General features: G+C 46.3%; 1 protein-coding gene across 1 annotated transcript in view; it reads left to right on the top strand.

Moving 5' to 3' along the window:
- Nucleotides 1-1,443: 1,443 nt before the first annotated feature.
- LOC144108076 (uncharacterized) overlaps nt 1,444-15,995 on the top strand; it is a 50,796-nt gene continuing 36,244 nt past the window's right edge. Inside the window, exons 1-5 of the mRNA XM_077641357.1 lie at nt 1,444-1,552; nt 4,661-6,136; nt 6,757-6,903; nt 8,892-9,038; nt 12,383-13,858. Of these exons, the coding sequence (XP_077497483.1) occupies nt 1,444-1,552; nt 4,661-6,136; nt 6,757-6,903; nt 8,892-9,038; nt 12,383-13,858 (3,355 nt within the window). The remainder of the gene's footprint in view (nt 1,553-4,660; nt 6,137-6,756; nt 6,904-8,891; nt 9,039-12,382; nt 13,859-15,995) is intronic.

Genomic DNA, 15,995 nt, shown 5'->3' with positions numbered 1-15,995 from the left:
CTGGGGCAGAGAGTTTGAGGCGGTCACCGACCACAAGCCTTTGCTAGGCCTGCTCTCCGCTGACAAACCCGTGCCAGAGACGTGCTCTCCTCGAGTGCTGCGCTGGTCACTGATGCTGGCCGCTTATAACTACAAGCTTAAGTACAGACCCGGAGCCAGCATCGCCAGCGCTGACTGCTTGAGTCGGCTGCCGCTGCCTACTTCGGAACACACTGTTGAGCGGCCAGCTGAAGTATTCATGCTTGAGGCTGTTTACCCCAGGGTTTTGGTGGCGTCTGTTGTGGCGGAAGCCACTTCCAAAGACCCTGTGTTAGCAAAGGTTCGCGAGGCACTGTGGGCTGGAACAGAGCTGCGGGATCCTGTGCTAAAGCCATATGCCAATCGCACAACGCAAATGAGCGTCCAAGAAAATTGCATCCTGCTGGGTTCGCGAGTGGTTATTCCTAGTACACTGCAACCTCAAGTGCTGCGTCTACTCCATGAAGGCCACCCTGGAATTTCAAAAATGAAGGCAGTTGCTCGAAGCCATGTGTGGTGGTCGACCCTGGATGAAGACATTACGAATACGGTGCGTGGATGCCGTGTGTGTCAGGAGAACCAGAGAACTGCGCGGCCAGTAGCTATGACGCCATGGCCGTATCCCGAGAAGCCGTGGTCACGAATTCACATCGACTTTGCTGGACCTCTCAAGAATCGCTACTTGCTGATCGTGACGGATGCTTTTTCAAAATGGATAGAAGTTGTTCCTGTGACCACACCATCAGCAGATGCCACGATTCCATGCCTACGGACTATGTTTGCTGCCCATGGTTTGCCAGACGTGATTGTGTCGGATAATGGGCCAGCATTCGTGAGTGCCTCGTTCAGGGAATTCCTTCAGTGCAATGGCATAAAGCATGTGCTGACGCCACCGTATCACCCGGCATCAAATGGTGCTGCGGAGCGTGCAGTGCAAACTATCAAGGCAAAGCTGAAGAAAGCAGTGGGTGGAAGCTTCGACTGTCAGCTAGCCCGCGTCCTGCTGAACTACAGGTAACGCCGCACGAGACTACTGGGTGCTCCCCGGCTGAGTTGATGATGGGGTGCAAGCTGAAGACAGCATTGACCCTACTGCGGCCTGACATGAGGTCCACAGTTCTTACAAGGCAGCTAAAGCAGAAAGTTGCGCACGAGCAGCATGCCCATCGGACGCCGCTTGTGCAGCCAGGGGATTCTGTATATGCACGAAACTTTCGAGATGGTCCACCCTGGTTTCCTGCAATGGTGACTGCTACATCGGGCGACCACATCGCCGATGTCACATTGCCTGATGGTCGGTCCTGGAGGCGACATCAAGAACATCTGCGACACGATTTCTCCGCAACCGAAGTGTCTCCGCCGGCTGCAGCAAAACATCAAGTCGGTACACGTGATGTGAGTGCAGATGACCAACAGACCTCTGCCATGCAATCACACCTGAATGCCGGCGGCGAGGACGGATCTGTACAGCACGAGGCTCCACCAAGGGATAATTCAGCACTGGGTGTGCCGGTTGATCCAGAGCTTCCCAAGTGTGAGCCGCAAACACCACCGTTGCGAAGAAGCTCAAGAGCAAGACGGCCCAATGTACGCTATTCGCCGTGAGGCCTGTTCACGTTACCTTCTTTGTGTGGGTGGGGAGGGGTGTCGTATTTGGCCAAGAGTCCAACAGATGGCGGCACCGCCACATTGCTGTGCTTAACTGCACAGTTCGCGGAGCGCGCGAACATGAATAAAGTCAGTCGTTCACCGGACTCTGTGTTGGCTGTTCGTTCTCTGGCGCTCGCCCGCAACGCGCGGGGCTCGGACATCACACCGTATGCTCCTGTTTGCGTAGGTCGCAATATGGTTTGATGCGAATGGAGGGAAGTCTAGAGCTGTCCGAAAAAGCGTAAATCACAGTCACAGCATAAGCCTTCAGGCAGCACTTTTTTCTGTCCTTTTTTTTTTCCAGGCAGAACTAGCCAGTGCCTCACTTGAACGTTACATGTTTATGATAAAGCAAGTCATTTTACTTAATCCTAATAAAGTCACGTCCCTTTGTCATTTTGCTGTGATGGCCCCAGTCTCTGTGTCTGTATGTTTCCACTTATAGCCCTGTTGATATAAGCATTTATTTTCACAAAGTTCGAAGAATAACTCATATGCCAGAGAGAAACATAGCAGCTTATGACATTGGAACATAGTGTTAAAGTTTAAAAATTCAAGATAATCAAAAACAGCCTACATAAGCATTAAACTGAATTCCGTAGAGCCTTGATTCCTTGACTGTCAAGACAGCTAGATGGCATACGGTGACCAGGGACCATACTCTGTAACAATCCACTTCTCAACTTTATTATTTTTTTCTTCTACAGTTGGTATACAGCTGCAACTTAATTGTGACATCATCGTTGACAGGTTAACAAACCATGTGATTCACGGGCTCCAGTATGGATGGCAGAGCTGGCCAATCCATGGAGACAAAGGAATGAATAAGGAAAAAAGTTGTTGCAAAACGCGAGAAACATCCAGGTTAGTCTTAGCGTACAAGATGTAGCCATAGTGCTTCCTCTGCAGCCTGCTATCTAGGGGTCCTGCTGACATCCACCCATGAGAATTCCTTAGACAAAGCACCATGATTCCATGTCTTCTTGTCTTTTGCTTATGAGTAGCTGCTTGCCTAGGCAGCGGGGAACTGCATGTTAGATGGAGATAAACAGCATTTAGGTACTTCAAATGGGTTAATTAGCTACTTGTCCTTGACTGTCTGCAGGTTGTGAGTTAGTGCTAAATCTTTTGGTGCTGTACATTAATGGTCTCCATACTTAAAAAGAAACGCCGTGTCGAAGCATTATCTCAACCTAGTGTTATTCTAGGTGTGTTGTTCTTTGTTTAGCTCAATGGTCGCTGAACACACTGTTGTAAAGCAGCCTTGCTTGCTTTTTTTTTCTCTTTCAAGGAAAGGTCTCTCTTTCTGCTTGAAGCAAGGTGCAAAAAACGAGAAAGGAAAGACCTGAGGTGTTTAGTGAATGATGCGACCATTGCTTGTGTAGGAATGCAAGGGCTACTTCCCAGTAGAAAAGAAAACAGTTGGAACCAATTGGATTATCAGCTGGTTCCAATTGGACCAATTGAGTTTACAGATGGTTCCAATTTGAATGGTGTGCCAAGTGGATAGTCCAAATGGAGTATCCGATTATACCAATTGAGTTTCCAACTGGTTAGATTTGGATCAATTGAGTTTCCAACTGGTGAACCCAATTGGCCTATACAACTGCACCCAATGTATCCATGTGAACATTTGCATATTTGACAAACAAGGCAGAATTAACATGGCTTTTATATTAAGAGCTATCAACAGCTCATCCTGCTAAATTGTATTCATTATCTGCACTACCACTTCCTAAGTTGTATCCACCACTTGCACCACCACTGTGGTCGAAATTAAATAACCGTGCTCAGTGGGCAAGCATCACTGGCCCCAGCATGAGAGCCTCATTAATGGGGTATATAAGTTGGAACGCAAGTGTGTTCTTTGCATGTACATATCGAGCTAATTTATATGCTATTAGTGTCTGAATGTGTAGTGTTTCTTGTGTGTGATTTACGCTTGTCTTTTGGCCTTGATATCCATAAGTTCTTATGGTTTTTAATTCTGTAGTAAAAATTTGTTGATTGGCACCAGTCCAAGCAACTCAGTTTTCCTTTTGGACATTAATATGTTGACTTGTTAGTCTTGCTAGTGTTAGGCACAGCATTCCTCACAGTAATCATTTTTTTGACAAATTAAGAGACTATTGCAGGCTTTATAGCCCTGGTGTCACTTCTTGGGGGTGCCGTTTTTTAATTCCCTTCCGCAATAGACATAAGGTTTCATTCTATATTCTTGTGTTGGTATTTTATTTTCATCATCGTCATCACCTCGACTACGCCCACTCCAGGACAAAGGCCTCTTTCATATCTCTCCAATTAAATCTGTCCTGTGCCAGATGCCACCACCCTATCCCCGCAAACTTCTTAATCACATCCGCCCACCTAACTTTCTGCCACCTTCCTCTACACTTCCCTTCCCGTGGAATCCATTCTGTTACCCTTAAGGGCTATCGATTATCTTGTCATCACATTACATGCCCTGTGGAAGCCCATTTCTTCCTCTTGATTTTGACTAGGATGTCATTAACCTGCGTTTGTTCCCTCACCCACTCTGCCCACTTCCAGCTTAACGTTACACCTATTGTTCTTCTTTAGTTTGGTGTGCTGTCCTCAACTTAAACTAAACCGTTCTCGCTAGCCTCCACGCTTCTCCCCATAGGTTTTTGCCTCGATTTTCACGAGAACCAAAAAAGGGAAAAAATTCCAGCTAATTCCCACCACACTATTCAGCCAAGAAAGGCTGTATCACAGGAAATTGATTTTGATGTCGTCGAACAAGAACAAAGCTTCTTCCTAGGCCAAGTAGTATGATAGGATTTTTGTTTTTATTTTGTTTTGTTCTACGATTATCTGTGTCTGAAATGAACGAGGTAGAATGGTGATTTTTCATACATATGTTGGTTGGTCACTAATTTCCGTCTGTGTTCATTTTCACTCACGTTTTACCCCTACATTTGGTTGTGTTTAGTATGGGAGAACGCACTTTGCTTTGTTTATTTACTTGCAGGTGACGGTGCCTCTGATGAGAGGAGCATGCTGCTCAACATGAGAGCAGAAATGGGGGATCCCCGGTCGCTCACTCCCTTGGCTCCATCTCCTCCACATGGTGGGGAGGAAAGCAAGGTTGACCAATTTGAGGTCACCTTGCCAGAGCTGCCCTCCAAATCCCCATGGCTGGCCTGGTCACCGCTGTCAGTGGCCTCTCCATCAGAGCCAGAGACCTCTCCACCAGAGCCAGTGCCAGAGTCTACTCCTCCTCCAGAATCATCCCAACCCACACGACTGTTGGAGGCTTGTGTGCAGGTATCTCGGGAGGAGCAGCTGGAGCCTGCTACTCTGGAGGAACCTGTGGTGCCTTTGGCTTCCTTCGAACTGCCACAGGATGTGGCTGAGAGGCAGGAGCATGGCAAAGAGCAAACGGCATTTGCACCCATCTCTATACCAGAGCCAGGGCTGGTGCTGGAAGTGACTTCAGAACCACCCCAACCCATGCGACTGTCAGAGGCTCACATGCAGGAATCTCTGGATGAGCAGCAGGATCTTGAAATGAGAGATGTTAAAGAACTTGTGGCACTTTCAGTTTCTTCCAAACTGCCACACGAAACTGCAGGGATGCTGGAGCCCGTCAACGACACAATGGCGCTTGCATCTGTCTCTGCACCAGACCTAAGGCCTGTGCCAGAGCTGACTCCTACTTCAGAACCACCCCAACCCACACAGCCGTCGTGGGATAGTGTGCAGGAATATCTGGAGGAGCAGCTGGAGCCTTTTACTTCCTCCAAACTGGAGCAGCAGAATCTTGCAATGGAAGCTGCGACAGAACTGATGGTGACTTCAGGATCCTTTGAGCTGCCCCAGGAAACAGCAATGCAGCTGGAGCATGCTGAAGAGGCAATGGCGCCTGTAGCTATATCTGCACTGAAGCCAGGGCTATTGCCGGAGGTGTCACCTCTTTCAGAAGCATCTGAATCCAGACATGTATTGGTAGCTAGCACGCAGGCATCTCTCTCACAAGAGCTGAAGTCTGCTGCTGTCTCCAAGATGGAGTTGCAGGCCCCTGTAATGGAAGCTGTGGAGGAACTTACGATGACTTCAGCTTCCTCCAAACTACCACAGGATATTGCAGGGATGTTGGAGCACGTTGCAGGACCGATGGCGCTTGGGGCTACCTCTGTGCAGGAGACAGGACTGGACGTGCCTGCTCGGTCAGAACCACCACAGACGGCTTGGCCACCAGACCTTTTTATGCTAAGTCAGGTGGCAGAATCTGCCGCTCGCTGTGAACTGAAGCAGCAAAATCTTGGTCAGGAGGGGCCAGTGACGGCTCTGCCGGCTTCCCCCGAGCTTGCTCCGGCCCCTGTGCTCGAGTCCGTGGCACTTGCAGCTTCATTTGAGCCAGTGCAGCCAACCACAACGGCGTTGGTGCCTCAACTGGCCGAGTCTGGCCTGTCACCACATCCAGAGGCTGCATTTGAATCAGAGCGTAAGTATTTCTGATTTCTTGCGCAGGTCGCAGAACCATGCGTACATTGTGAATGACCTGATGCATGGCTTCACTTTGCAGCTTGTACTGTAAAATTTGGGTGAGAACACTGGATGGCAAGGACACAGTGCAGGCTTTCAATGTGTGTTGGAACAATATGGCTGCATTATATCAAGCTGTCAAAGGATTGTTATGATGCCATCACAAGTAACTAGGTGACAGCATGAACTTTTATTCATGGGCAGTAACTACGAAGCGTAGCAATCTGAGGCTTGTTGCTTGGATAAAGGTGACATGTTTCGTAATTGGGCTAAACGGCAGTAACAGCCTGCTACCATCATGATTAAAAATAATTTGATTTGGTCTCTTTTTAATTTTTAAGTGTGTGTGCGTGCGTGCGTGAGAGAGAGAGCATGACGCTTAGCTCCTACTAGACCAATGTCATGCTAATGATAGCGATATGCAGCTCAACACCATAGTGCAATAGTGCAGGGATAATTGTGGCAGTTGTGGAAAAACATCGTTACGCCGAGCTTAGCTCAGCATATTGCAATGACTGGATGGTGGGCAGCTACCCATACTGGGTACTGCTTCAGATGTCGTGTCAATGCCTTATACAGGGAGACCCTGGCTGAAGAGACGGATTAGACGTCCCCTCTCCGAGCACAGTCCAGCAACGATTTCGCGGCTGGATCAGGCTACTGGAACTGAGACGCCAGAAGGCAGCATGACTGCAACACAAGGGCACAAGCACCCAACAGCCCATGGTGTGTTGCTTGCTTGGCCTGTTATATTGTCTCACCACTGAAATCACGTTCTTCCTCGTGCTACTACCAAAAATATGCTGCTGATGCGTGCTGCTAACCCTGAGTGCACTTATATTCACGCCAAAATTGGGGCAAAGCTGCGTATGCCTATCATATGCTCCTGTTTGCGTAGGTCACAATATGGTTTGATGTTGTTTATAGGTTCTACATACCTGGCGCCTCCAACTTTGCCCAGACTTTAGGACATAGGTGATAGACGTTTTGTCACCCAGTATGGGTTTTCCTGTTTGTTCCGCAAGGATGTTGAAAAGCCTCTGGAAGTGTTGCCGAGGTGCCCGTTTCATCATAAAACCTTTTTAACAATGGCAAATCCGAGAGAGCACCTTTTTTTTTTTTGTCGTACTACCAGTGGTGACTGCAGTCAGCAATTATTACCAGTCCGAACTGAAGGGGATCAGTGCCGCCAGATTCTGCAGTAACTAAGAGCAGCTGGTGAAGGCGAGACATCAGTGGCGGCAAATGACCACAGCGGCTACCTGCAGAGCGGGAATGGTCTACTCTTGCAATACGTTCTTGCAGTTGACCGCAGACAGGGGCAGACCTTCCTTGCATACTTTTACGACACGTGTCATGACACAATGTATATGAGAAGCTTAGACAAGTATCTATGTGGCTGCCAGTTGGAATGCTTTTGCCATAGCGTATATCCCATAACCGGTCTGGAGTGCCATACAGTTAGGGCCTTGGTATTGAGGTGGTCGCTTGAAGCAAGGCATCTTGCAGCTTGTTTCAAAGACTTGCATTCTTTCATATGTGTGTATATGTAGCACAGCCCATTGGCAACTACAAGAGGTCTAAGGAAATGGAATAGCAGAATGGATGGAAGTTTAGAGCTGTCCGAAAAAACGTAAATCACAGTCACAGCATATGCCTTCAGGCAGCACTTTTTTCTGTCCTTTTTTTTTTCCAGGCAAAACTAGCCAGTACCTCACTTGAACATTACATGTTTATGATAAAGCAAGTCATTTTGCTTAATCCTAACAAAGTCACGTCCCTTTGTCATTTACGTAGGTGGCCCCAGTCTCCGTGTCTGTATGTTTCCACTTATAGCCCTGTTGATATAAGCATTTATTTTCACAAAGTTCGAAGAATAACTCATATGCGAGGGAGAAACATAGTAGCTGATCGACATTGGAACATAGTGCTAAAATTTAAGATAATCAAAAACAGCCTACATAAGCATTAAACTGAATTCCGTAGAGCCTTGATTCCTTGACTGTCACGACAGCTAGATGGCATACGGTGACCAGGGACCACACTCTGCAACAATCGACTTCTCAACTTCATTATTTTTTTCTTCTACAGTTGGTATACAGCTGCAACTTATTTGTGACAGCATCATTGACAGGTTAACAAGCCATGCGATTCACGGGCTCCAGTATAGATGCCAGAGCTGGCCAATCCATGGAGACAAAGGAATGAATAGGGAAAAGAGTTCTTGCAAAACGCGAGAAACATGGATTAAGGTGATATGTTTCGTAATTGGGCTAAACGGCAGTAACAGTCTGCTGCCATCATGATTAAGAAATAATTTGATTTGGCCTCTTTTTAATGTGTGTGTGCATGTGTGTGCGTGCGTGAGAGAGAGAGAGCATGACACTTAGCTCTTACTAGACCAATGTCATGCTAATGATAGCGATTTTTTGATATGCAGCTCAATACCATAGTGCAGGGATAATTGCGTGCGTTTATGCATGCGTGTGTGTGTGGAAGAGCATGACACTTAGCTCCTAGTATTCAAATGTCATGCGAATGATAGCGATTTTCTTATATGCAGCGCAACACCATAGTGCAGGGATAATTACGGCAGTTGTGGCAAAACATCGTTACACCGAGCTTAGCTCAGCATATTGCAATGACTGGATGGTGAGCAATGCAGCTGCCCATACTGGGTACTGCTTCAAATGTCGTGTCAATGCCTTATACAGGGAGACCATGGCTGAAGAGACGGATTAGACATCTCCCCTCCGAGCACAGTCCGGCAACGATTTCGCGGCTGGACCAGGCTACTGGAACTGAGACGCCAGAAGGCAGCATGACTGTAACACAAGGGCACAAGCACCCAACAGCCCATGGTGAGATGCTTGCTTGGCCTGTTATGTTTTCTCACCACTGGAATCACGTTCTTCCTCGTGCTACTACCAAAAATGTGCTGCTCATGAGTGCTGCTAACCCTGAGTGCACTTATATTCACGCCAAAATTGGGGCAGAGCTGCTTATGCCTACTGTATGCTCCTGTTTGCGTAGGTCGCAATATGGTTTCATGCGAATGGAGGGAAGTTTAGAGCTGTCCGAAAAAGCGTAAATCACAGTCACGGCATATGCCTTCAGGCAGAACTTTTTCTGTCCTTTTTTTTTTCCAGGCAAAACTAGCCAGTGCCTCACTTGAATGTTACATGTTTATGATAAAGCAAGTCATTTTACTTAATCCTAATAAAGTCACATCCCTTTGTCATTTGCGTAGATGGCCCCAGTCTCTGTGTCTGTATGTTTCCACTTATAGCCCTTTTGATATAAGCATTTTTTTTCACAAAGTTTGAAGAATAACTCATATGCCAGAGAGAAACATAGGAGCTTATTGACATTGGAACATAGTGTTAAAATTTAAAAATTTAAGATAATCAAGAACAGCCTTCATAAGCATTAAACTGAATTCTGTAGAGCCTTGATCCCTTGACTGTCACGAGAGCTTGATGGCATACGGTGACCAGGGACCATACTCTTTAACAATCCGCTTCTCAACTTTATTATTTTTTTCTTCTACAGTTGGTATACAGCTGCAACTTAATTGTGACAGCATCATTGACAGGTTAACAAACCATGTGATTCACGGGCTAAAGTATGGATGGCACAGCTGGCCAATCCATGGAGACAAAGGAATGAATAGGGAAAAGAGTTCTTGCAAAACGCGAGAAACATCTAGGTTAGTCTTAGCGTACAAGATGTAGCCATAGTGCTTCCTCTGCAGCCTGCTGTCTAGGGGTCCTGGTGACATCCATCCATGAGAATTCCTTAGACAAAGCACCATGATTCCATGTCTTCTTGTCTTTTGCTTATGAGTATCTGCTTGCCTAGGCAGCGGGCAACTGCATGTTAGATCGAGATAAACACCATTTAGGTACTTCAAATGGTTTAATTAGCTACTAGTCCTTGACTGTCTGCAGGTTGTGAGTTAGTGCTAAATCTTTTGGTGCTGTACATTAATGGTCTCCATACTTAAAAAGAAATGCCGTGTTGAAGCATTATCTCAACCTAGTGTTATTCTACGTGTCGATAGCATTTGATCAAAGAATACCCCTGTCTAGTGTTGTTCTTTGTTTAGCTCAATGGTCGCTTAACACACTGTTGTAAAGCAGCCTTGCTTGCTTTTTTTTTCCTCTTTGAAGGAAAGGTCTCTCTTTCTGCTTGAAGCAAGGTGCAAAAAACGAGAAAGGAAAGACCTGAGGTGTTTAGTGAATGATTCCCAGTAGAAAAGAAAACAGTTGGAACCAATTGGATTATCAGCTGGTTCCAATTGGACCAATTGAGTTTACAGATGGTTCCAATTTGAATGGTGTGCCAAGTGGATAGTCCAAATGGAGTATCCGATTATACCAATTGAGTTTCCAATTGGTTAGATTTGGATCAATTGAGTTTCCATCTGGTGAAACCAATTGGTCTATACAACTGCACCCAATGTATCCATGTGAACATTTGCATATTTGAAAACAAGGCAGAACTAACATGGCTTTTATATTAAGAGCTATCAACAGCTTATCATGCAAAATTGTATCCATTATCTGCACTACCACTGCTTAAGTTGTATCCACCACTTGCACCACCACTGTGGTCGAAATTAAATAACCGTGCTCAGTGGGCAAGCATCACTGGCCCCAGCATGAGAACCTCATTAATGGGGTATATAAGTTGGAACGCAAGTGTGTTCTTTGCATGTACATATCAAGCTAATTTATATGCCATTAGTGTCTGAATGTGTAGTGTTTCTTGTGTGTGATTTACGCTTGTCTTTTGGCCTTGATATCCATAAATTCTTATGGTTTTTAATTCCGTGGTAAAAATTTGTTGATTGGCACCAGTCCAAGCAACTCAGTTTTCCTTTTGGACATTAATATGTTGACTTGTAGAAATATTTCTCACATCGTATATTTTTCACAACTTAATTGTGATGTATATGTTGTGAATATTTTCTGGATGCAAAAGCTGCCCAAGGCCTAATCGGTCCAATTCATTGGTCCAGTTGATCCAGTGGAGTCCAATTGGCCAAGTGGCTAAAAACACAACTGAAACCAATTGGTTTCAATCGTAAAATCCACTTGGAACCAATTGGAATGTAGAATTGGTTCCATTTGAAATTTCCAAAGTTTTTTTTTTTACTTGGCCATCAAGCAAGAATGTAAGTTGGTCCTATTGGTGATTCATGGTGCCTTGTTTCTGCAAAGGCACTGATGTTTTGTGGAGTTTGACTTCAGAAAGCATGGACGTCTATACGGTCTTGCTAGTGTTAGGTACAGCATTCCTCACAGTAATCATTTTTTTGACAAATTAAGAGATTATTGCAGGCTTTATAGCCCTGGTGTCACTTCTTGGGGGTGCCGTTTTTTAATTCCCTTCCGCAATAGACATAAGGTTTCATTTTATATTGTTGTGTTGGTATTTTATTTTCATCATCGTCATCAGCTCGACTACGCCCACTGCAGGACAAAGGCCTCCCTCATATCTCTCCAATTAAATCTGTCCTGTGCCAGCTGCCACCACCCTATCCCCGCAAACTTCTTAATCACATCCGCCCACCTAACTTTCTGCCGCCTTCTGCTACACTTCCCTTCCCGTCGAATCCATTCTGTTACCCTTAATGGCTATCGATTATCTTGTCATCACATTACATGCCCTGTCCAAGCCCATTTCTTCCTCTTGTTTTCGACTAGGATGTCATTAACCCGTGTGTGATCCCTCACCCACTCTGCCCACTTCCAGCTTAACGTTACACCTATTGTTCTTCTTTAGTTTGGAGTGCTGTCCTCAACTTAAGCTAAACCCTTTTCACTAGCCTCCACGCTTCTGCCCCATAGGTTTTTGCCTTGATTTTCACAAGAACCAAAAAAGGGAAAAAATTCCAGCAAATTCCCACCACACTATTCAGCCAAGAAAGGCTGTACCACGGGAAATTGATTTTGGTCTCATCGAACAAGAACAAAGCTTCTTCCTAAGCCATGTAGTATGATAGGATTTTTGTTTTTATTTTGTTTTGTTCTACGATTATCTGTGTCTGAAATGAACGAGGTAGAATGGTGAATTTTTTTCATACATATGTTGGTTGGTCACTAATTTCCGTCTGTGTTCACTTTTGCTCACGTTTTACCACTACATTTGGTTGTGTTTAGTATGGGAGAACGCACTTTGCTTTGTTATTTACTTGCAGGTGATGGTGCCTCTGATGAGAGAAGCATGCTGCTCAACATGATAGCAGAAATGGGGGATCCCCGGTCGCTCACTCCCTTGCCTCCATCGCCTCCACCTGGTGGAGAGGAAAGCAAGGTTGACCAATTTGAGGTCACCTTGCCAGAGCTGCCCTCCAAATCCCCATGGCTGGCCTGGTCACCGCTGTCAGTGGCCTCTCCACCAGAGCCAGAGACCTCTTCACCAGAGCCAGTGCCAGAATCTACTCCTCCTCCAGAATCATCCCATCCCACACGACTGTTGGAGGCTTGTGTGCAGGTATCTCGGGAGGAGCAGCTGGAGCCTGCTACTCTGGAGGAACCTGTGGTGCCTTTGGCTTCCTTCGAACTGCCACAGGATGCGGCTGAGGGGCAGGAGCATGGCAAAGAGCAAATGGCATTTGCATCCATCTCTATACCAGAGCCAGGGCAGGTGCTGGAAGTGACTTCAGAACCACCCCAACCCATGCGACTGTCACAGGCTCACATGCAGGAATCTCTGGATGAGCAGCAGGATCTTGAAATGAGAGATGTTAAAGAACTTGTGGCACTTTCAGTTTCTTCCAAACTGCCACACGAAACTGCAGGGACGCTGGAGCCCGTCAACGACACAGTGGCGCTTGCATCTGTCTCTGCACCAGACCTAAGGCCTGTGCCAGAGCTGACTCCTACTTCAGAACCACCCCAACCCGCACAGCCGTCGTGGGATAGTGTGCAGGAATATCTGGAGGAGCAGCTGGAGCCTTTTACTTCCTCCAAACTGGAGCAGCAGAATCTTGCAATGGAAGCTGCGACAGAACTGATGGTGACTTCAGGATCCTTTGAGCTGCCCCAGGAAACTGCAATGCAGCTGGAGCACGCTGAAGAGGCAATGGCGCCTGTAGCTATATCTGCACTGAAGCCAGGGCTATTGCCGGAGGTGTCACCGCTTTCAGAAGCATCTGAATCCAGACATGTATTAGTAGCTAGCACGCAGGCATCTCTGTCAGAAGAGCTGAAGTCTGCTGCTTTCTCCAAGATGGAGTTGCAGGCCCCTGTAATGGAAGCTGTGGAGGAACTTACGACGACTTCAGCTTCCTCCAAACTACCACAGGATATTGCGAGGATGTTGGAGCACGTTGCAGAACCGATGGCGCTTGGGGCTTTCTCTGTGCAGGAGACAGGACTGGACGTGCCTGTTCGGTCAGAACTACCACAGACAGCTTGGCCACCAGACCTTTTTATGCTAAGTCAGGTGGCAGAATCTGCCGCTCGCTGTGAACTGAAGCAGCAAAATCTTGGTCAGGAGGGGCCAGTGACGGCTCTGCCGGCTTCCCCCGAGCATGCTCCGGCCCCTGTGCATGAGTCCGTGGCACTTGCAGCTTCATCTGAGCCAGTGCAGCCAACCACAACGGCGCTGCTTCCTCAACTGGCTGAGTCTGGCCTGTCACCGCATCCAGAGGCTGCATTTGAATCAGAGCGTAAGTATTTCTGATTTCTTGTGCAGGTTGCAGAACCATGTGTACGTTGTGAATGACCTGATGCATGGCTTCACTTTGCAGCTTGTACTCTAAAATTTGGGTGAGAACACTGGATGGCAGGGACACAGTGCAGGCTTTCAATGTGTGTTGGAACAATATGGCTGCATTATATCAAGCTGTCAAAGGATTGTTATGATGCCATCACAAGTAACTAGGTGACAGCATGGACTTTTATTCATGGGCAGTAACTGTGAAGCATCGCAATCTGAGGCTTGTTGCTTGGATGAAGGTGATATGTTTCGTAATTGGGCTAAACGGCAGTAACAGCCTGCTGCCATCATGATTAAGAAATAATTTGATTTGGTCTCTTTTTAATTTGTGTGTGTGCGTGTGCGTGCGTGTGTGTGTGTGTGAGAGAGAGGATGAATTTGAGAATGCATCCGAGTGCAGCATAATGTAATCTTAAAAAGTTCAGAGCATAATTAATGCCCCATTTTCAGTGTCTAGTGCAGTCCACCAGTGTCACACCACTAATGTTCATATCACTGCAGTACTACGTAAAGAAGCCACTGCTTTGCTTGAGGTTGGACGTGATTTACAAAAAATTGCAAATTGGAAGGTTTTACTTCCTGAAGCCCATGATGTGCATCGTAGCGGAAGGCTCCAAAGTAACTGAAATTACTATCGCACAGCACATGGGCGCCTTTTGTGTTTTGCCTCCATCGAAACGCGGCCGCCGTTCCTGATACTAAGCCCAGATCCTTCAGCTCAGTATCCAAGTGCCCTAACCACTGAGCCACCATGGCAGATGGACGCTTTGTAGTCACTTCGAAAGACTGTATTTGCAGATAACCTCCATGTTGACTTCCAGCTTGGTCAGTTCCACCATGGTCCCCACTTTGTTGCAGTCACTGGCTTATGCTTAAGGATTCTCTTGCAGTTATTTTCTTTTGCAGCAATATCTGTGTTTGGGAGGTTAAGTGGCTTTTAGACGCAACAATGTTAGTGCTTCAGAATGGCTATCTTCATACTGATCTGTGAGAATACAGCTAAGTTGGCTAAGGAACATGTACCTTCTGCAGTCATGCGATCCATGCCTGTGTGCCTAGGATTTATCGCTACATTCTTGCTGGAAAAAAGTCAGTGGTGTGCCTGAGGTCTATAGTATTTGCTAGCCCAGACTCGGTGGTCTCCTCAGGAGACAATATTGTTTGCGGGCGACCTCCACATTGACCTTCGCCTTTGCCGTTTCCACCATGATCCCCACTCTGTTGATTGTCATCACCAGCTTAGCTTAGGGGCTTTTTTGATGCTGACAGAGAAAGTTGCCTGGCAAAAGAATCCAGGTATTGTCTGCTGCTTCATGTTTTCTTTGCAAAACAGTTTACTTACAGTTATGCCCACATCTAGCTGAATCATAAAATATAGGCATCTGTGGACTGTGCATAAGCCTGGAAAGGTGCAGTGGCAGCTGTAGGGTCTAGAGCGTGGGCATAATTCTCCAGTTCTTTGACACTGCCCATCTTGTGGATTCGTATTGTCTCTACTTGAATTGCAACAACTGCCTGCTGCAAAAGTTGGCTGCGCCTGTCAGTGTCTGTTTGAACTGTGGTCTTGCTGCTGTGGTCTGCTTCTGTGTTAGAACCTCAGCCATTCACACACTGCTGGCGCAGGAGCAACTTCAAAATATCCAGGCTTTTTAATCTCCAGAGTGAAATCGGGGTGTAATGGTCATTGCTCCTGGAAATGAAATAATTTAACCTTTCCCTTTTAACTCTAGTTATTTTTCTCTTTAAGAAAAGGTGGCTATGGAAAAGCCTACCCATGGAAGGCTGGACTCCTCGAAGCAGGCATTAAAAATCAGCTGGAAAGTACCCTTCATTAAGAGGAAGGATTCGTGATAAAAATTCAGATTTCATGCTCGTACTGTTCCACTCATCTGAACGCCACGTAGTAGTAGTGCACAAGTCTGCAAGTAGTTTGATGTTGTGTCGCAATATACATTGTTTTCTGTCCTGAGCATATGCAGTTATTACGTGCAAATTTTCAACCATGGTCAAACCTTTATTTTTTGTGGACTCATGCTTACTCAACCACTGCCACTCAAAAATTATTCTGTTTGACGTAAGTGGAAGTG

The sequence above is a fragment of the Amblyomma americanum genome, chromosome 10 (assembly GCF_052857255.1).
Source record: "Amblyomma americanum isolate KBUSLIRL-KWMA chromosome 10, ASM5285725v1, whole genome shotgun sequence".
In the NCBI taxonomy this organism is placed as follows: Eukaryota; Metazoa; Arthropoda; class Arachnida; order Ixodida; family Ixodidae; genus Amblyomma; species Amblyomma americanum.
This window is presented reverse-complemented; position numbering and strand designations above follow the sequence as displayed.